The sequence below is a fragment of the Sesamum indicum genome, linkage group LG3, assembly GCF_026168435.1.
Source record: "Sesamum indicum cultivar Baizhima isolate 11 linkage group LG3, ASM2616843v1, whole genome shotgun sequence".
NCBI lineage: Eukaryota > Viridiplantae > Streptophyta > Magnoliopsida > Lamiales > Pedaliaceae > Sesamum > Sesamum indicum.
This window is the reverse complement of record NC_142659.1, coordinates 17,914,354-17,936,849: the sequence shown is the minus strand read 5'-3', so window position 1 is coordinate 17,936,849 and position 22,496 is coordinate 17,914,354. Positions and strand designations below refer to the sequence as shown.

Below are 22,496 nucleotides of genomic sequence, written 5' to 3'. Positions count from 1 at the left end.
TCATGGGTTTCTTACATGGGTTTATGGTTTGCTTTTCAGTTGTTTTTGCAGTGGTGGATATTGGTTATGTGGTTGCTGGATGGGATCGTGCTCATGCTACGTTCTATGGGAATATAAAAGGCGATGAAACCATGCGTGAGTTTTTTTTTCTTAAATTTATTCCCTTTGAATTTTTTTCGTTTTCTTGATTGATATTTTTCATGTTGTTCGTATTGAAAAATAATTTAACGAAAAAAATAGTATATTTGGTCCAATTTCTATCGGAACAAAAAAATTACGTGCTTCGCATGTGACAAACCCTGATTTTGCTGGTGAAATTGACAATTTTCAATTGAAATTGAATTGAAAATACTATTTTTTTTAAAGTTATTGCCGCCCATTATAAAATTAAAATCGAAATGAATCAAAAATTGCCGGTCGTTTTTTTTTTTTTTATAGAGAGTCCTGTTTATTAATCTGAACTATTGTGATTGATACAAATATGGGTATGAAATTATGTAAGGAGTGTTTACTTAATTCCTTACTATAAGGGAAATCTAAATTTGAACCTGTGTCGATCGATCAAGTCCGTTTAATCTTTTCAATCTGGCGTGCTATGATAATCTTTAGAATATATTATGCATTTTTTGTTCTATAATTATAATGGGGTGAAACGTTTAATTTTAATTTTATAATTGAGAACAGTAACTTAACCAAAATATTGAACATTTGGTTCAATTTTGAAAAGGCACATGCAGCTTGACACATGACAACCCCTTATGTTTTTTGATACTTTTTGGCATAAATTTGTTAAAAAAAAATGCTACTTTTTTTAAATTATTGTCCTCAATTATAAAATTAAAATCTAAATGAATCAAAAAATACTTCCCCATTATAGTTATAGAATGAAAAATGTATTTTTTTTCATTTTTTATTTTGATATAAATATTTGGTGGATCGTATTTCAAAAATCATTAGACTTGCCAATTCTTTTGCATAGTCAATAAAATGCACGCATCATTGCCAAAAAATATCCGTATGTTCTTGATTATCGTACTTGTCTTTATCTTCAACTTTGTTTTTTATAAAATTAGTTATCAATGCTAAAATGAATCTACTTGAATTTGTTGCAGAGGGAGCTTGTGGATATGGGAACTTATTTGAGCAAGGATACGGCCTCACAACGACTGCTCTAAGCACCGCACTGTTCAACAATGGTGCGGCCTGTGGAGCTTGTTTCGAGCTAATGTGCACAAAAGCCCCACAATGGTGCATCCGAGGGAAAATTCGTGTGACGGCCACGAATTTTTGCCCTCCCGACTACACAAAAACTCAGGATATTTGGTGTAACCCGCCTCAAAAACACTTTGACCTATCGTTGCCAATGTTCCTTAAAATTGCGAAATACAAGGCTGGGATAGTCCCTGTCGTGTATAGGCGAGTCATGTGTGGCAAGAAGGGTGGGATCAAGTTTGAGATGAAGGGGAATCCGTATTGGATGCTTGTTCTTGTGTACAACGTTGGAGGAGTTGGCGACGTTGTATCGGTTAGAGTTAAGGGTTCTAACTCGAATTGGGTTCAGATGGCCCGCAATTGGGGCCAAAATTGGCAGACTTGGGAAAGACTGCAGGGACAAAGCCTGTCGTTTGAAGTGAAAACTAGTGATGGTGAGACGGTCAAGGCTTATAATGTGGCCCCAAAGAATTGGCAATTTGGAAAAACTTATGAAGGGAAGAATTTTCATTAGATTGAGATTCGTTAGGAGATCGAGTAGACAAGTAAAATGTATAGTGTAATTGGTCATTTATTATTCTCAATATCTCAATAAATTGTTACAAGCTCATTAATGGGTATTTTTGTGTTTGGATGAATGCAAGTTTTGGGATAGGGTTAGTTTCTCGGAATGTGGTATGTGGATTTTTTATCATATTTTTTTGTCGTTCTATTTTAATATGTATATGTAGTACATACATTGGGGAGATACCATTTTTCATCTCATATTCTATTAATGCATTTTTCGTTCCATTAGTTACGAAATTCTCATCAAATTTTGTTAGTATTTTTGACGAAAAATGCACGTGCATGACTGTTATCCAAAAAATCGAGAGTTAATACCCGCATGCTCTTGAGTTCAAGTAATAACAAAATTTGATGAATAGGCTAAAAGTGATTTTATTTGAAATCATGGAATCACTAATGAGAGTCCTGTAACTAATGGGACAAAAGTGTATTAGGCTGAATATTAACAAGTAACAAAGAAACGGACTAATAATAGGAACGCTTAAATATATTGTTGGTCCTATAATTTTGGCACTTTGGTATATTTCTTGTCCTTTATCTTCTTAGGGTTGCAAAATAGTCCTGTAATTTTTTGACATTTCAAAATTTTGTTCCTTCTGATGTAGAATTTTGCAAAAATTGTAGGAATAGATCATGTGCCCCGTGCAATTTTGCTACTTTTGTCCTTTATCTTTTTAGAATTTGTAAAAGAGTCCTAAATTTTTTGATATATTTTAATTCTGGCGCTTTCGGTGCTAGATTTTGCAAACATTGTTGGAATAGATTATATGCCATATCAATTTTTTCTGTTTTTTAAAATAAAAATTTCGTTTATACTGGTAAAAGTGAACCAATCAAAACAAGAGCCCCAAATTAAATGAATCACGTGAGGCACACATGATTAATGTATTTCGATAATTTTTTCAAATTCGGCACCAGAAGGACAAAAAAAAATATCAAAAATTACAAAACTCTTTTACAATCCTAAAGAGATAAATAATAAATATATCAAAATTACAGGACTTAAAATAAATTTAAGCTTAATAGGAATTAACTTGGTTAAGGGAAGAATGATATATAGAGCGTAAAGTAGTCATATTATTCGTTATATATATTCACTTTTCTTCCTATAATACTCTTAATTGATGGATTTTAAGCTGATTTTATTCTTGGAGGTACACAACTGAGAAAATAGCAGCGAAAAGGTACCTAAACATGCTATTTGAGTCAAATCTTGAGATGGGAAGAAAAAATAACATTTTATTGCAATTTTGGAATTTGGTATCACGCGTATTGATGTGATTAGGGTTTAATACAATTTGTCTTTTTATGATATTGAAAATGAGTAAATATTTTCTTATGAAAAAATAACAAAAATTTATCTTATGTGATTTTTCAAAATGAAGCAATTTACTTCCCTGTCTACATAGATAAACTGTTTCATTATGGAAAACATCTCAGGGTAAATTGCTGCATCTTTTAATATATATATATAGAGGTAAATTGCTAATTTTTTTTTCATAAGGGAGTAATTTGCTGATTTGTAATATCAAAGGAGGGTTGTTTGCAATTTTCTTGTGTGATGATCAATTTGTTCGATCAAAACATCTAACCTTAAATTCGACCATTAGACATAATCACAATGATATAATAGTTTTGGGCTCAAATTTGACATTCATTGGAATAATGCGTCTACAATTATCGAAGTATAAAATATACATCAAGTATTTGCAACATTAATTGGGACTAATCTAAAAGTCATAATGAAATATCCACAAAAAGTCATAGCAAAACATGCTTAGAAACTTTTGCGGTGGAATTGGCGATAGAATTGACGATAAGTAAATTTTTCATAAATCAAGTTGACAACTTCTACAATGAAATTGGTGACGGAAGCTTCTAGAGGTTGAGTACTATCAAAATTATTTAAAAATAAAATTAAGGGAAAATTATTATTTTAGTCTAAATATGCTTAATTTTAATTTTAATTCAAAAATTATGTCCATTTTGGTTTATGTCCAATAACTTACGAAATTGCTTACTTTTAGTCCTTTGGCAGATTTTTGGACAATTTTACCCCTATATAATTTTTGAAAGACAGTTTTAGTCCATATGCACTCATAGGGGTAAAATTGTCCGAAAAGCTGTCAGAGGATTAAAAGTAAGCAATTTCGTAAGTTACTGAACCTAAACAAAAATGAACGTAGTTATCAGACTAAAATTAAAATTAGACATACTTAGCGGACTAAAATAATACTTTTTCCTAAAATTAAATAAAGAAAAAGGAATGAACTTATGGAGTTAGTTTAAACAGTTAAAAAGTTGTGGTAAAACAAGTCATTCTTTTAGGACAGAGTGAATATTTCTAGGGCCTACTTTTCTCCAATAAACTAGTGAACAATATAGTAAACTTTTTTATTAAATATAATTGAATGATATGATTTATTTCTATAAGTACTAGAGATTGAGCAATATTTAGAACAGTGATTCGGGTGGATTCCTCCTCATAACAATAACTATTGAGCATTTTACTCTGTTTATTCTGAAGGAGAGACAACTGCATATGTCTCAACCAGTCGAGGTATCTCTAGTATATGTGCAAAAAAGATGGTGATTGTATCTACTGGTCGTAGACCATATAGACAATAGACATATAATTTACAATTATGATTATACATGGACAACATTAATCACCATGAGCCTTGGGATACTTTCTCTAAAACTCATTAAAAATCAATATTGATCTTCTATAAACCTTAAGAGTAGAGAACCTACAAAGACTTGTAGATATTTGAACACATCAACAGATATTGTAGATGTTATTTGTAGGTTAATAACTTTCTTCCTCCATTACACATTTGAACATCAATATATATACCCACAAAATCCCTTCAATGCACCTTTGAACACATGCTGCTTAGAGCCCACTAAATTTCTTTCCCTCATTGCACATTTGAACATAGGTTATTTAGAACCCTAAATCTCTTCGTTTAGATGTTACATAAAGTCAAGCCTTCGTTGCAAATTTGAGCACATCATTTGTTACTTAAAGCCACAATATGATCTCTTTTTCATTTCAAAATAGAACACACAAATATATATTACTTCGAGCCCACTAATCACTTCCTTTGTTGAACAAAGTTACACGTAATGCATATTAAACCCATAGTTTTTCTATCAGATGGGATAACATGCACATAATTTACACAAATCTAATCGAATCACAATCTCAATCACATTTTATACATAGACAAACATTAGTAACCAAGACCCTTGGGATGCTTTCTCTAAAACTCATTAAAAATCAATACTGATCTTCTATAAACTTAATAGTAGAGACCCTACAAAAACTTATTTTGGACAAAAATCAAATCACTTAGTTTTAATTGTAGATCTTCTTGTTTTCAACTTAACTACAATTAAGAGAAAATTGAAAGGATGTACCTATTGCTTTTATCACTAAATAATAAAGTACATTTTTGTCAAAAAAGCTGAAAATTAATACATATTATTTCCATAAGTAGTAAGTTATAGACTATTCAATTTACAAAATAAAATTAAAAAGAAAAAGAAAGAAAAACCAATGATAGAGTTAATTTAGACAGTTAAAATGTTGTAATAAAATAGGTCACTCTTTAGAACAGAGTAAATATTTCTAAGGCCCATTTATCTCGAATAAACCAATGAACATAGTAAACCTTTTTATTAAAAATCAAATAATATGATTCATTTCTATTAGTATTTTATCTATTGATTTTATCACTAAAATGATTTTATTTATAAATTATTTTCTTTTTATTCAACCCAAGAACAATCCAAGGGACTGGGGCAAAGGCTTGCTGGAAGTACTAATACGTAAAAAAAAAAGTTAATAATAATACTAAGAAGAAGTAAGTGTATCTGACATAGTTATGTTTATCTCAAAATTTGTGTATTTGAAAAGAAAAAAGCCTAATATTATACTGTGGTTCATGTGTTCATATAGTAAGAATTGTTATAATTATCGAAGTCATGTTCTTTACATAACTACTCGTATTTAGTAGAGTAGTTTTTTATGTTTATTAATTTGGAGATGTTAGTAATTGCTGAAAACATATATAATAATTTGGGCAAATACTAGTAATGGAAAATAGGATAAACTCTTTGGAATAATTGGCAATATTTGTTGTTACCAAGGGGACAAATGAATACGATTACCTTCTTATAGCAGTCAGATCTTCAAATGTGTGGTAGAGATCAATCTCATCATATGGCTATAGAAGACAGTTTATATAGAGTTCTAAAATATCATTAATACTACATATTTTTCTGGGTTAAATATCTTTAGATTGATGTCTTCTTAGGTAGTAAGAGATCTCCCACAAATATTTCATGTGGGATATATCTTTGCAACTTTCCTAGGATATCCTATGGAACATATTATTTTTCTCTAGAATTTACAACAATGTGTAAAGGTGTAATTATTAAAGGGGAAAATGCAATTTGCCCCTTGTAATTTGAGAAATGAGCAAAAATAATTCCTGCAAAAAATAAAATAGCAAATTACCCCCTATATTTTGAAAAAAGAAGCAAATTACCCCCTATCTAAACCATAGATAGAGTGTAATTTGCTTCATTTTTTGGAACACGGAGAGATAATTTGCTAATTTTTTTTCATAGGGGGGTATTTGCTCATTTCACATATCACAAGGGGTTAAATTGCATTTAACCCAATTATTAAATATCCTCTTAAGGAAACAATGCAATTTTAGTCCTGTAATATAGGAATTGGCAATTTTGAGTCTATATGAACTGATTTTCCACAAGTTAGTCCTATCACTTCAAATTTTAGCAATTTTAATCCTTTTTCAGTTAAATTGGTCGAAAAATTGCATGTAACTTGAACATAACACAATTAAATTGAGAATTTCAGTAAAAAAGGACTAAAATTATCAGAATTTTATATTTGGCAAAATTGCAAAATTGGTCCCGTAAGTATAGGGGGATGGCAAAATTGGGACAGTAACTACAAGACTAGCAATTTTAGTCCTGTAAGCATTGATTTTTTGGCAATTTTGGTCCTTCCGACCAAAATTGCCAAAAAACGCGGCGGAGATATTTGGGGCTTAGGGTTCCGACGTCCACGTGCACAATTTAAACGCATAGGAGTTTACATGGCTAATGATGTGGATGAAGCTGAAATTAGAGAAAACCAACGATCAGTGCCTCCTCCGGCACCTCCTCCTCCACCCCCGCCGTCGAAGCCACCGCCATCGCCTCCAGCACCGATACCAGCAGCAAAGTTTCAGTTTTTAGTGGAAATATGTTCAACGATTCACTAGAAGAAGAGTGGTACAACAAAAGAAATCGCGACAGGGATAGCTTCGTTGTACAAAGGTTAAAGGAAGAGAAAGAAGAGAGTGTAAAATAGAGATATTTACAACCGTGCCACTCAGAATTCTTCTCCACCTTCAATAATCTATTAAAAAACAAGCAGCAAAAGCAAGCGATTCCAACAGTCCTCCACAGCTCCGCCGCCCCCGCCACCTCCACCGCCGCCTTCATCAATACTCAATTCTTTATTCAAAAATAGAAGCAAAAGCCAGCGCTTCAAAAACGTTACCACCACCCACCCCCTGCACCACCTCCTTTCCCAACAACTCCTCCCCGTCTCCGCCATCTCAACACCGGCAAGCCACCAAAACCCACAAAATCGAGCCCACAGTACAACGAGAACGTGACCATTGCCCCACCATCGCCGCTGATCCCACTGCCCCCACCTCCCCCTTTTGCCCCATTTAGAATGGCGGAACTCAAATTCGTCGCCCAAGGAGATTTCGTGAGGATCCGCAGTGCACATAGCTCCCGGTGCAGTTCGCTTGAGCTGGAAGACATAGACTTCATGTGAATGAAATCCGACATCGGAGACTCAGCCGGGCCCTCCATTTCTTGCCCAAGCCCAGATGAAAACGTGAAAGCCGACACTTCCATAGCCAGTCTCTTTCCCGCCTAAGCCACATTATTAGCCATGTCATTAGCCACACAAGCTCCCAGGTGTTTAAGTTGCGCACGTGTACGTCGAAACCCTAATCCCCAAATCTCTCCGCTACGTTTTTGGGCAATTTTGGTCGGAAGGACCAAAATTGCTAAAAAATCAATACTTACAGGACTAAAATTGCCAGTCCTGTAGCTATGGTCCCAATTTTGCCACCCCCTATACTTACGGGATCAATTTTGCAATTTTGCCTTTTATATTATCGATGATTGGTTGTATGAGGACGAACAATAATATCCAATAACATCGTATTATGACTACTTCTTTCCTGTTTCTTTGACAGGAAATGATATTTTTTTTGAGAATTTAATTTTCAGACATATCTTTTCGTTTGATTGAATTCAAGAAAGGAAACATAATCCCAAAAATTGAGGATTTTGATTAATTTTCCTGTTAAACACCTCATTCTGTCCAAACATTTTCAATAGATCGAATAAGATTCTGTCAAATTCAAGTCAGAGAACAATGTTATATAGATTTTATTCTAAAATTTTTAATATATACTAATAAGCGGAAAAAAGTGTAATTTTAATCCGATAACTAAGAGGGTGACATTTGATCCTACAAAAATTTATCTTTACAATTTAGTCTTATAACTTTAAAATTTTGGTAATTTTAGTACTTTTTTGCTGGAATCCCAAATTTTATTAGGTCATGTACAAGTAACATGCAATTTTTCAGCTAACTTGGATGAAAAAAAATAATAAAATTGCCAAAATTTTAAAGTTTTTTTTAAGTAAGAGAGAGATGAACTATTATTAATTGAAATAAATCGATTAAAATCACAATTATATCCTGCTCAACAACACCTACTATTGCAATAGACAATACTCCTACTATGTATTAGACAACATCGTCCCACACATACAGCGGGTTCGAACCCGTAATCTCTAAAATGATAGGACCAAAATTTTAGAATTGCAAAATTAAATTACAAAATCAATTCATACAAAATAAAAAATATCACTCTTAAATTACAGGACTAAACTTGCAGTTTCCCCTCCTCTTTTATTTACTTTGCCCACACCAGAGCAACGGAATGCACTGCACGACTTTCTGCTAAAACCTTTTTGATTAGTAGAAGAAACGAATTAAAATAAAAAAGTAGACTATGAATATTTATATTAAATATTATGTATCATTTTTAATATATTAATTTATTATCACTCATGAAATTTATTCTTCTTCACATATGACTAAGGTTTATTAATTTGAAATAAAAAAGAAACTACATAAAACTTAATTACTTAATTTGTTTGGATTAAAAAATTCCAAATCTCTATCTAACGTATGTGCTTTTGATAGAAAAAATCTTTTTAAGTGCTCTGATGCTTCTTTCTCCATGCCACAGCGTGAATTAAAGTAGGTTTTAACCCTCATTGTTACGGCTGTTGGGAAGCTATTTAGATTTTGGTCCGGGTTCTGTTGAGAATTTCAAATAACTAAATTAAAACTTTCAAAAAATTTTGGGATCCAATATTTATATAAGTTGAGAAATTAATAGGACTAAATTATAAATTCTATAAATATATCTAAACCTTAAAAAAGGTAAAGTAAAAAATTAAAAAAAGAATTAGATTGTTGAGATGGTAGCACGTGTAATTAAGCCTAACACCTTGCATGTCTATAAAATTCCACCAAACCCAATACTATTATTATTATATATATATATATATATATATATATATATATATACAACGTGTATATTACTACATTCAAGTGAAAATGGCTATCATCCTCATACCTTTGAGGATATTGGAATGATCGGAAAATGCCACGAGGTAGGTCTTGTCTTGGAACTTAGTGTGAGTATTATTTAAAGTTATATTAGTATTTATAAAATTAAAGGAATATATGTATCTCGTGCATGACTATATATACATATCAAAAGTAGTCTTTCCTTCAACGAACTTGACTAAAATAATTTTGAAAATTGTTCATTGATAAATGAAAATAAATACAAAATATGGTTATTTACTGGATTTGAACGGGCCTTTGGAACTCTATGGAGTTAAGTGCTATAACGTGATTATTATGTTAATCATGTGTAATTTTGGTATTTATTATAAACTTTCGTTGGGAGTTACCTCTAGAGTCCATATGAGTATCTAAGAGGTCTCATTTATTTTGATATTATTTTGTTTGTCGTTATATTTAATTATATGTGGTCTTTAAATGGTCTATCATCTATGTGAGTTGTTCGATTGGATTCATGGATGTGATCATGCAGTTCTTGCTAAGTGGTCAATGGGCCCAGGGTTGGACGGTTCGCGGGACGCGGTAGGATAGCATTGTGCTACTAATTGAGGTTTTGTCATTCAATTCCCACTTGGGCGTCCTTTCACGAGCAGGCTAGTGGTTGTCTGTGTGTGATTAGCGCCGCCATGTACCTAGGAATGATCAATTCAATACGGCCATGGGATCGCTTCCTCATGGAGGATAAAGTAGTAAACTGTCTTTCGGGAGTAACAAGGTGGCGATCATTCCTGCCTGATATGATTTTCACAAGTATAATTGCTATTGTTGCCAGTCAATAGTCATGTTTTAAGTATTTTGATCGAGTTTTTCATTATTAATATTTTCTTCCTTGTGCACCCACTCATAGCCTCACTAAGCTTTTGCTTACATAATTTAAGTTTCTTCCTTCAGATATAGGTGATAAATTGATTAAGTCGAGAATTGATTTACCTAAGAAAGAGATCAATGCTAATAGAAATGAGGTTGAATGGTTAGGATTCATAGTTGTTCAAGTTATTGATTTCAATTATGGTGAGTATATTATTATTATAATTTTGGTTAGGTCGCGTCCCGAGAATCGCACCTAAAGTAAGAATCCTACTTTTTGGGGCGCGATATTCTCACAACACACAATCTAGTCAAGAATTGCAAATTTCATCCTATATCTTAAAACATATACACTTTTCAGCCAACTACTTATGGGATTCTCATGAATAGTCTCGTAAATTAAATTTTTTTCAGTTTCAGCTATTTCCTCATATTTCATTATGAATTTGACAAAAAATGAGCAAATGGCTGTCAATTTTTTGGCCTTTTGGATAATAGCCACGTGCTACACATAGCATATCGAGTGTTTTTCATTTTTCTTCTCAGTCATATCTTCTAAAGCCACGCTGATATAATTTTATTACAATAATTGTAGATGTTTTTCTAGTCTAATGTTTAAGTATTTCTTCAAAATATTGAAAAAATAAATCCTACCTCATCTTTTCAAATGTATAAATAATATAGCAAATTCCTCCATCTTAAAATATGGTTATATCACACATGTTGCAAAGTAAAAGGAATTTTGCACTTTGCCCCAATTGGCTTTTTTTTTTCGATCGTCCAATCTTTTCTTTTTGTTGTGCTTACTTTTTTAACACTTTCAGGTGAATCAAAGGGGATAATTCCGATTGCAAGAACACACACGCTTTAGGATGGACTTAAATTAAATAAATAAATAAAATAAAAATGAATTTCTGGTTGTGTTCACACAATCAAAATATTGTCATTTGATTCTCGTGAAAGTAAACAAGGGAAAACGTAACAAAAAGAAAATGTTGGATGGCCGAGTGTAAAAAAATGGTTGGGGTAAAGTGCAACACTCCTCATATGTTGGGGGAGGGTTTGCTATTAACCCTTTCAAATACTATCAAACCATATGCCATTGTGTATATTGCAAATAATTTTTATTTTTCACATCCTTATTTTCGCACCAAAAAACCTAATAAATTAAGAAATATATATTTGAGTTCTTATGATCTGTTGGATTTGATCCATTCAAATATTTATGGGTCACAAAATATTCAGGTCAGAAGTACATTTACCGAAGATTATTCTTATTTTAGTTATATGCATAAGTGTGAAATGTCTGAAAAGTTCAAAAAGTTCAAAAAAACAAGTCCAAACTGGCCACAAAATCAATTCTTCGATCTAGAGAGTATTTAGGTGGCGATTTTGTAAAGTATTTAAAGAAAAATGAGATTCTCTCTCAATGAACACCTCCTACCATGCCACAACTCAATGGTATCACCAAGATGAGGAACCAGACGGCCAAAACTTATAAGTAACAACTCTCTGTTTTCTTCTACGCCTATTTCTTGCTATAATACATAAACTTTCTTGAATTTCATGGATTTCTTGTAAAATTGTGCCTCTTTATATGGTATTAGAGTCATCTCTTGATAGTTTTCGATACTTTTCCTCACCCTCAGCTCTTGAAATAGAAAAGGAAAACTTCATACCAGACAACAGAAATATACCATGGCTAGTCCTTTAAAAGAAGAAAAGAAAGAAATGGCAAATTTAGAACACTTGGAAGTGCTACCTTCAAATAACCCAGGTTTGAGCCTGGTATCAAACTTTAGTGGACGGGACAAATTTTCTATCTTTGAGTAGATCAATCAAAATCACACTTGGAAGTGCTACCTTCAAATAACCCAGGTTTGGGTATGTCCAACCACAACGTGGGATTCGCCAACGGGATCTTAAAAGGGAACGAGTCAGCCAGGAAACGCTGCGGAAGCGTGAAATACGATAAATTAAAACCAAATGCAATAAAAATCAAATCAAATGGTTGTACCCTTTGATCATTCCCGGGAGTCTGGTGCAAATACACAAAAGTTATATAAAATAAACATGCATTTATAAGTGGCAAAGGATAAAGAGAAACGAAGAGAAAACGTAACCACGAAAGTATACCTTTCTTCGTTTTCTGATCTGCCGCTCGCATTGACTACAAATCCTTTTTCGAATCCGTTCACTTAGAGGGGTCAAGTGTAGAACCTCTCTATAGTAAATCGAGACCACACCATGTGTAGAAAGGATTAGATTGAGTGGATGGTAAGCATCACGTAAATTTATGTGATTATATATTTATATATATACCATATGATCAATTTATTTTATCTAAACATCTGATTTGAAAATCGACTATCATATATAATTACAATGACATAATAGTTTCCCGCAAGAATTTGACATCCAATGGAATAATCTGACTACAATTATCAAAGTATAAAATATACATCAATTATTTGCAACATAATTCGCGACGAACAATCTAAAAACATAACGACATAACTGCACAAATTCAAGATGTTGTAGAACAGGCTAGAAAACTTTTGTAATGGAATTGGCAACAAAATTGACAATGAAAAATTTTGCAAACATGAGATGACAACTTTTGTAACGAAATTGTTGACCAGAGCTCCACTGCAAAATAAATTATTGTTGAAAATATTTTTGCAAACATGTGTGATACAATAAAAAAGAATTAAATGCAATTTTGGTCCTCTAATAATAGTCAAATCCCGTTTTAGTCCTTTCACTTGATAGGGTCTGGATCTGGTCCTCTATGTATTTTATTTGCTCAATTTTGAGACTTTTTTCTCCGAAAAATTACCTAGTCCGCCGGAAGTTTCCACGTGGAGCCCATGTGGACCTTTAAATTAGGGCTGAGACATAATTGGTTATTTTAAGCTGACTTGGCCATTTTTTTTTAAAAAAAAAATTGACGTCGCATATAAATTCACATCACACACTTATGTGGAAAAAGAGGGAAATACTCAGCAGCAACAGCACATCGTGCGCTTTTTATAAGAGAATGCAGAAGCCCCATTTGCCAAATGAAGAACCCTAAATCGGTTTCCCTCTGCTCGCCACCTCTATTGCTAAAATTCCTTCAATGTCTGCTATTACAAGTTCGAACGAGTGTCATTGTGGAAGGCCCACGGTGATGCGTACGACATGGACGAACGAGAACCCAGGGAGAAGGTTTCACTCCTATCGGCAGTACAAGGTAAGAAAACCCACCTTGGGTTGGAATTTCTCTAAAAATATTCTTTTTTGTTGTGTTGAAAGGCTGATTTTGTGATTTTTGAGGAGGGTGTAGGTTTTTGGCATGGGAGGATCCCCCAATGTACCAAAGGGCTGAGCCATTATTCCAGGTTTGCTGAGGAGAATAAATGACCTGGAAGCAGAGGTTGAAGTGCTGAGAAAGAGAAACAACAAAAATAAAAAGAATTTAGTTGGCTTAACATTGCTTTGGATGATTTTGTGTTGGTTGTTGAAATAGGTAGGTAGGTAGTTAGATAAATTTTATGTTGTTGTTGCTGTTGTAGTAGAAGAAAAATATTCCTTTACAATTATCGAATGTACAAGTGTAATTGGTTTTGATTCGATATGATATTTGGTAATATACAAGTGTAATTGATTTTATCTTTATTTGTTGTTCATGGGAGCATTAGATTTTTGGTTTACGGAACTAAATATGAGCATCTGCAAAACTGATGTAAACATGTTGGAATTGAGCATCTGCACAAACTGAAATAAATAGCCTGGAATTGAGCATCTGCAAAAACTGAAAAAAGCCTGGAATGTAGAATTTGGAAAAACTAAAAAACTGGAAGTAAACATCGAAAAAATGAAAAAAAAATGGAATTAAACATCTTGAACACTGGAATTGAACATCTGTAAAAGAGCAACTTTTCATTCACTTCACAATGACATAAGGTTCTTGTTTATGCAAACATATGTGCAAAATTCAGAGTTAAAGAAACAAAATAAGCTGTGAAAAGTTTGCATCCAGCTTTACATCAAAAAGAGCAAAAACAACAAAATACGATTGTCAACCTAATGAACGAAGCATCTGATGAACTAATCTGGCTTGAACCTAAAAACTTTTGTCCTCCTTCTCTTATTATTGCAGCACGGTTTCCTTGTGGTGCTCTTGATGTGTTGGAAAAAAACTGGTAACCCTTGGTTGCCCATCATAGGTGGAGGTGCTCGAATTTGGACTCTAGGTTGTAAAGTTAAGTGCTGGTTTGATTCAGTTGTTGATACATTGATGGACCTTTCTTGTATACTGGAGTTGCTGCAACTTGAGACTCCTGTTGTGTGATACAGGGTTCAACACAGGATTCATCCATGGGATCTTCTTCATGGGGCAAAAGTGGAAGAATGGTAACACCTTGTGTTTCCTGTGAAAAGCAAAATTCAAAAATTAATAGATGAATTGAACTAGTTTGGAAGAACTTCAAAAAAATTGCAGATGCTTAAACTTACAGTTGAGTTTGTCATCTGTTTGCCAACTTGAGTTTCTTGTCCTGCTTTCTTCTTTCTCTTGCCAGCCTATTACATCAATTCAAAAGGCATTAAAATAGAAATTTAATGTTGTTATAAGTACATTTTCAAACATTGTTTCTTACTCTAACATTTGTGCCTTCTGTATTAACTGCTCCTTCATGAGTTTTTTTCTTTCTCTTGCCAGCCTATTAAAATAGAAAAGCAATCCAAAATGCAAGAGTCATTAAAATAGAAAAGCAATCCAAAATGCATGCATTGTATTCATTCTTTCTTACTCTAGTATTAGCACTTGTGCCTTCTATATTAGTACTTGGGCCTTCTGTGTTGAATCTTGCTTCAGGCATCTACAAAAGTGAAGGTTAAAACTGAATTAGAAGATAAATATTACATTTGCAAAACAGAAAAAAACTACAAGTTTTTTTAAACCTCTTGTGTTCGAAGTGGTACTCTTTCTGGACACTTGGCTGTATTATGCCCATGTTCCCCACATGTTCTGCAGCAAACTGTGGTCTGATGCCTTCTGAGCTTCTGTACTTGCTTCTTCTTGCTTTACTTTTTGTTCTTCAATGTAGGTTTATCACTCTCTCTTCTTCTTGCCTTTGCAGGCTTCCCTGCTCCCCTTCCAAAGTTGGGAGGTAGAGGAGAAATTATGCAAGACTCAGACCACAAGACCACATGACTCATTGGTTGTATTGCAGGGTTATACACTCCTATAAGTCTCAACTGTGTAATAATCTGCCACATAATCTGAAGGGTCCTTTTTTTGTGATAAATGGCACAACAAACATGCTTACAGGGTATGCCTGACAGTTGTCACTTCCTACAACTACAACTCCTTGACCCAAGATCCACACAATGTTGACTACCATCAAAATAAGATACTTGGTAATGGAGATCATCAGCTTTGATGGGCATACAATCAGATACCTTATTTGCATGTTTCTGTAAGATTTGTTGTATTTTAGGACAAAATCTGTTTTTCCACTTTGTTGCACCCCTATCTCTATTTTCTTGCATTCTTCTCATAGGGTATTCTCTAATCCATTCAAGTATGGTAAGAATTGGTTTTCTCTTGCATCTAAAATGCATGCATTGAATGTCTCACACATTATTCAACAACATATCACATGAAGATGACTCACTGAAGTGAGACCTAGTCCACTGAACTGCAGGTTTATCATTAAACCAGTCATAAGCTTACTGTGACAGATTTTTCATTTCTTGCATCCTCATTTTCCACTCACTCACAGTACATGCTTTGGCAGCATTCCACAATGCATTCTTGAATGCTAAACCCCTAAACCCAGTTTGTTTAAAGTTATTATGTAAGTGCCTCAAACAAAATCTGTGATCACACCCTGGGAAAACTTCTTCAAATGCTTGCATCAAGCCTTTTGGTTTATCAGACATGAATATATATTCATATTCCCTAGTTATATTAAGATCATGCTTCAACACAATTAGAAACCACTCCCAAGTCTCTCTGCATTCTTTATTCACTACAGCATATTCAATAATTGGTGAAAATTAGATAAGGAGTGATTTCTGTAAGAGAAAAAGGAATGATGTACTTAGATTTGAAAAGGATTCCTTAAAACATGTTATTTGTGATTTATTTACCTTTTTAGAATTAATTATATACTTATCCCCCCTAAGTCTAGATTCGTAGGAGACTTTTATTATAAATAGGGGGGTCTCTTCATTTGAAGGTTGTTCGTTGTTCGTTGGAACTCAATAGAATACTTTATTTTCATTAGCTTATCTCACCCTCTCTCTTTTATTTTTAATTTATAATGGGAGTTAACGGAATTCCACTTTTTACTAATTTTATACACCTTACTCAAGTTATACAATAATATCACATCGTTGCATGAATTGAATTTAGATGTCAAGTAAATTTATTAACCGATTGGTCTATAAAAAAATTTACAAATTCAATAATTTTAGGTTAACAGATAAATTTATATTTATACAAATTATTCTTATTTTTTTAAAAATTTACATATACATTAATTAATATATCATTCGTATGTAAATTAGACCATAAATTAGGGAATATATATGTAATTATCCCATTACTATATTAGTGAACACCCAAAGCTTACCCAACTCATATTATAATTAAGAAAAAACCAAAAATTTTATATTAAGTTTGTGTTTCCTTAAAGTAAAGGGTAAAGGGTGAAGAATTCAACGTACATAAAGTCCTAATACACTCGGAAACCACTAATCAATTTCTGTTAGGTTTTGGTTCCTATAATTTCTCCTATATAATCAACCTTGTTATTAATCAAGAAAATCACACATACAAATTTGCCTCCCTCACCTCCAAAACCCTGATCGGTTAATAAACAATTGTTTGAATCTGCACCTATTGCACTGAGAAGAATACCCCCATTAGGCCCCTTCAAGTGACACCCATCAACCCCAATTATAGGCCTACATCCAGCTTTAAACCCAGTCTTCAATGCCCCAAAACACACATAAAATCTACTGAATCTTTCCTCCCCATCTATCTATTCAGTTCCCACAATCACAGTAGACATAGGATTAGTCTTTCTTATCTCCTCCGAATAGTCCCAAAGTTTTCTATACTGCCATTGAGGACTGCCTTCAAGTTCCCTTAATGCTGCTTTTTTGGCTCTATAAGCCTGATGCCTAGACACATTCACCGTCAACTCATTTATTATGTCCACTTTAAATCTCATCACACATCTCTTTAAATCAGACTTAAACTTTTATAAGTACTTATCTTTTATCCAATTTGTCTTCACATGTTTTACTTCAAAAATTTGAGGACATGAACGATGGTCCCTCAAGAGGTTTATCTGGAAAGTTTCTTCACCCTTTACTTTAATTGCATGCATTGTCCATTCACAGGCAGGATTTCCACATTTTGCATATACCCTCACTTTGTCATTTTTGATGAATTTTACTGTTCTCTTGGTCTTTATTGCACAAGACTGCAATACCTTCTTAAATTCAACTTTATTGCTGAACATCATCCCCAATTCAAAGGTTGGGTCATAAGTTTCTTCAAGGTTAAAGACATGGTAAGAAGGTCCAGTTCCCTCCCCATCTAAGTCCCTATGTTCATCTAGGTCCCCATCATTGTCAATAACATCTTTTTCTTCATTTTCAGATTCACCAAATTCACTACATTCCTCCCTAACTAGTGCTTCTAGCCTAATAACCCCCCCCCCCCCTCATTCATTTGCTCCATCTCAAAATCACTATCAACTAAGTAGTCGGCCCCCTTACCCTCACCAAAATCAGTCCCCTCCCCAACATCAGCCCCCTCACCACCCTCACCCTCAGCCCCTTCACCAACCTCAACACCCTCAAGCCCCTCACCCACTTCCACATATACTGACATCTCTCTATCTTTTTTAAACCTCTTCCATTGCCTTTTGAAATTATTGTTATCAAATAATAATTTAAACCCTTTGTTAACAAGTACGTAAAATCTTCTACCCCTCATTATCCCAACATTATCCCAACACTATCACATATAATATTCAATGTCTCCATACAACACTCTTTAGGCAAAACATAGTTAAATTTACAGACACTACCCCCTATGTACATGCCTTTCAGAACATGCGTGGCTACACCATCATAGTGCACAAAAAGTGTAATAGAATCACTCTTAGGATCTGTATAATAATTGAAAATATATATATATATATATATGTCATTGAACAGTAACAGTACGTACAAGTAGAGCATTAAAAAAACATATAAATCATAAATCATGGGACCACAAGCAATAAACAATATTTGGAAAGTGACAACACATATACCAACAATACACTAAAGAAAAAACATTTTGGGACCACAAGCAATAAACAACACAAAGAAATTACAGCAAAAGACAGACAAATAACTCACAGAACAACAAAAAAAATTACATTAAAACATAAAGATACTTATGGTACATAGGCGGAGGCAAAGCCTAAAGAACGCTCAGGCCGTTTCATCACCATCGTGCACCAGGTGAAAGTGAAAACCTATTGTTTTCGTCGGATTTTCGGGGATTACGTGAATGCGATTTGGAGGAGAAAGAATCGGGTTTTTTTAGGGCTGCTGAGTTCGTCATTTTAGGGATTTGGCTTTTATTTAGAGTGAATCACGTGCATGATGTGCTGCTGAGTATTTTCCCTCTTTTCCACATCAGTGTTGATATGGTATCGACCGTGGGTGGTCCAATCTTTACGGCATAGGATAGAAATGGATAAAGTGGTCCGTGACCTGAGGAATGTAAATAGTCAACCATGTATATGAACATGACCTACCACTAGAGTTAAGGTCACCATTCATTCATTTAAAGGAAAGAGTGATCCCGAAGTGTACTTGGAGTGGGAGATGCATGTCGAGCAAATCTTTTCATGCCACAACTACTCAGAGAGTAAAAAGGTAAAATTCGCAGCTCTTGAGTTTACTGATTATGCTCTTGCTTGGTGAGATCAGATGCAAAAGGAACGGGTTAGGAATGGTGAACGTCTCATCACAACATGGGAAGAGATGAGAGCTATCATGAGGAGAAGGTTTGTTCCATCCTATTATCGTCGTGAGCTTCACAACCATATCCAACGTCTTACTCAAGGTTCTAAAAGTGTTGATGAGTACTACAAGGAGATCGAGATTGCCATGATTCGAACTAACATTATAGAGGACAACGAAGCAACTATGGCTCGTTTCTTGCATGGGCTCAATCGAGATATTGTCGATGTTGTGGAGATGCACCACTATGTAGGAACAACAACTCAAGCGAAGAGGACTTTTGAGGAGGACTTCTAACTCGTTGACATTCGGTCCATGGAAGAACAACCCCAAGAAAGACACTCCTTCTACTTCAAGATTCAAGCAGGAAGATCCTAAACATTGTGACAAAGTTGCTACCAAAAAGGTACAACCCGAACTCAATTCTTCAAGAAATCGTGATATAAAGTGTTTCAAGTACCAAGGAAGAGGACACATAGCAAGTGAGTGTCCTAACCGACGTACAATGATCTTCAACAATCATGGAGAGTTGGAAACTGAGGAAGAAATCACTGATAAAAGAAGAATATCACAAGAAGATGGTGATGGAGAGGATGCCGAAGAAGGAGAATTGCTTGTTACTAGAAGAACCCTTAGTGCCCAAATGTTGGAGGAAGATAATTGCCAAAGAGAAAACTTGTTCTATACACGCTGTCAAGTTCATGGAAAGGTATGTAGTATGATTATTGATGGTGGTAGTTGTTGCAATGTGGCAAGTATTGAATTGGTTCAAAAATTAAGTCTACCTACTATCAAGCACCACCACCCAAACAAGCTTCAATGGTTGAATGAGTGTGGACAACTGAAGGTGACCAAGCAAGTAAAGGTATTGTTTTCAATTGGAAGATATAAGGATGAGGTTTTATGTGATGTTGTAGCAATGAAAGCATGCCACATACTATTGGGAAGACCATGGCAGTTTGATAGGCATTTAACACATGATGGATTCCAAAATCGTTACTCTTTTGTGCTTCGAAAAATCAATAACTCTCAATCCGATGATACCAAAATAGATTTTGCAAGATAAAATCTTGAGAGAAAAAAAAAAGAGAGTGTGAGAAAAGGAAAGAGAAAGGAAAAGAAGAAAGTGAAAATGAGAGTGAAAAAAGAATGAAAGATTCAAAAGATGGAGAAAAAGAAAGCAAAGTTACGAGAGGAAAAAAAAGGAGAGGGAAAAAGAAGAGAAAGGGAGTTTACTAGTTGCTAGGAAGAGTGAAATCAAGGAAGCTTTATTTTCTCGACAAAACCTTATAGTACTTGTGTACAAAGAGGCTATGTTGAATTCTAACGACCTAACCTCTTCTTTGCCTAGTGTTGTTACATCTCCTTTGTAGAATTATGAAGATGTCTTTCTGGATGAGATGCCACCAGGTTTGCCACCCATTCGATGGATAGAACATCAAATTGACTTCATTCCGGGAGCATCCTTGCCAAACCGCCCAGCATACCATACCAATCCCGAAGAGACCAGAGAGATTCAAAGAAAAATCCAAGAATGGATGGCCAAAGGTTATGTGAGGGAGAGTCTTAGTCCTTGTGCAGTTCCGGTGTTGCTCGTGCCTAAGAAGGATGGCACATGGCGGATGTGTGTTGATTGTTGAGCCATTAACAACATAACGATAAGATATCGCCACCTATTCCTAGGATAGATGATATGCTTGATGAGTTAAATGATTCAACTATCTTTTCTAAAATTGATTTGAAAAGTGTTATCATCAAATTAGGATAAAAGAAGGAGATGAGTGGAAAACCGCTTTCAAAACAAAGCATGGGCTTTATGAGTGGTTAGTTATGCCATTTGGACTTAGTAATGCACTTAGCACATTTATGAGATTGATGAATCATGTTTTACGTACATTTATAGGAAAATTTATGGTAGTGTACTTTGATGACATCCTTATTTATAGTAGGACCATGAAAGAGCATGTAACACATTTAAAACAAGTCCTAGAGGTTCTAAGAAAGGAAAGGTTGTTTGGAAACTTGAAAAAGTGTGACTTTTGCACTAACAAAGTTGTTTTCCTTGGTTTTATTGTGAGTGGTGAAGGAATCACAGTTGATGAAGAAAATGTCAAAGCTATTCGAGATTGCCAACCCCCACCACTATTGGAGAAGTGAGGAGCTTTCACAGCCTTCCAAGCTTTTATAGGCGATTTGTGAAGGACTTTAGCACCATGGCAGCCCCATTGAACGAGTTAACCAAGAAGAATGTTCCATTCAAGTGGAGAAACACACAAGAGAAAGCCTTTCAAGCTATAAAAGAGAAACTTACCCATGCACCTTTGCTAGCCCTTCCCGACTTTGGTAAGACTTTTGAAATTGAATGTGATGCAAGTGGGATTGGCATAGGATGAGTTCTTATGCAAGGAGGAAGACCGGTTGCATATTTCAGTGAGAAACTAAGTGGGCCGACACTTAACTACCCTATAACAAGGAGCTTTATGCATTGGTTAGAGTATTGAAAACTTGGCAACATTATTTGTGGCCAAAAGAGTTTATAATACATTCTGATCATGAAGCACTCAAGTATATTAAAAGTCAAAGCAAGCTTAGCCATCGACATGCAAAGTGGGTAGAGTTTATTGAGTCATTTCCATATATGATCAAACACAAAAAAGGTAAGGAGAACATTGTTGCTGATGCACTTTCAAGAAGGTGTGTTTTACTTTCAATAATGGATGCTAAAATTCTTGGTTTTGAGTTCATCAAATATTTGTATGCTAATGATGTTGATTTTGGTAAGGTGTTTGGAAATTGCAGCCCAAGCATTGGATGGGACAAATTCTATTTGCATAATGGATTTTTATTTCGAGCCAACCAGCTTTGTATTCCTAATTGTTCTATTCATTCATTATTGTTAAAGGAAGCACATTCTGGGGGTTTGATGGGTCACTTTGGTATTTCTAAGACTTTGGGAGTCTTGAACAAACACTTTTATTGGCCAAAAATGCGTAGAGATGTTGAGAAGTTTGTGGGAAAATGCTAGTTTGTCATAAGGCAAAATCAAAGCTTAATCCCCATGGATTGTACATGCCTCTCCCTATTCCTAGTATACCTTGGAAGATATTTTAATAGA

General features: G+C 34.3%; 1 protein-coding gene and 1 pseudogene across 1 annotated transcript; both read left to right on the top strand.

Annotated features, from left to right (window-relative positions):
- LOC105158109 (expansin-A22-like) lies at positions 1-1,744 on the top strand. The gene is made up of 2 exons (XM_011074745.3): positions 1-135; positions 1,113-1,744. The coding sequence occupies exons 1-2, from the start codon at positions 3-5 to the stop codon at positions 1,724-1,726; spliced, it is 747 nt and encodes a 248-aa protein (XP_011073047.1). The 5' UTR covers positions 1-2; the 3' UTR covers positions 1,727-1,744.
- Positions 1,745-19,108: 17,364 nt separating this feature from the next.
- On the top strand, positions 19,109-22,406 carry LOC105158107 (uncharacterized; annotated as a pseudogene).
- The last annotated feature ends 90 nt before the right edge of the window (positions 22,407-22,496 follow it).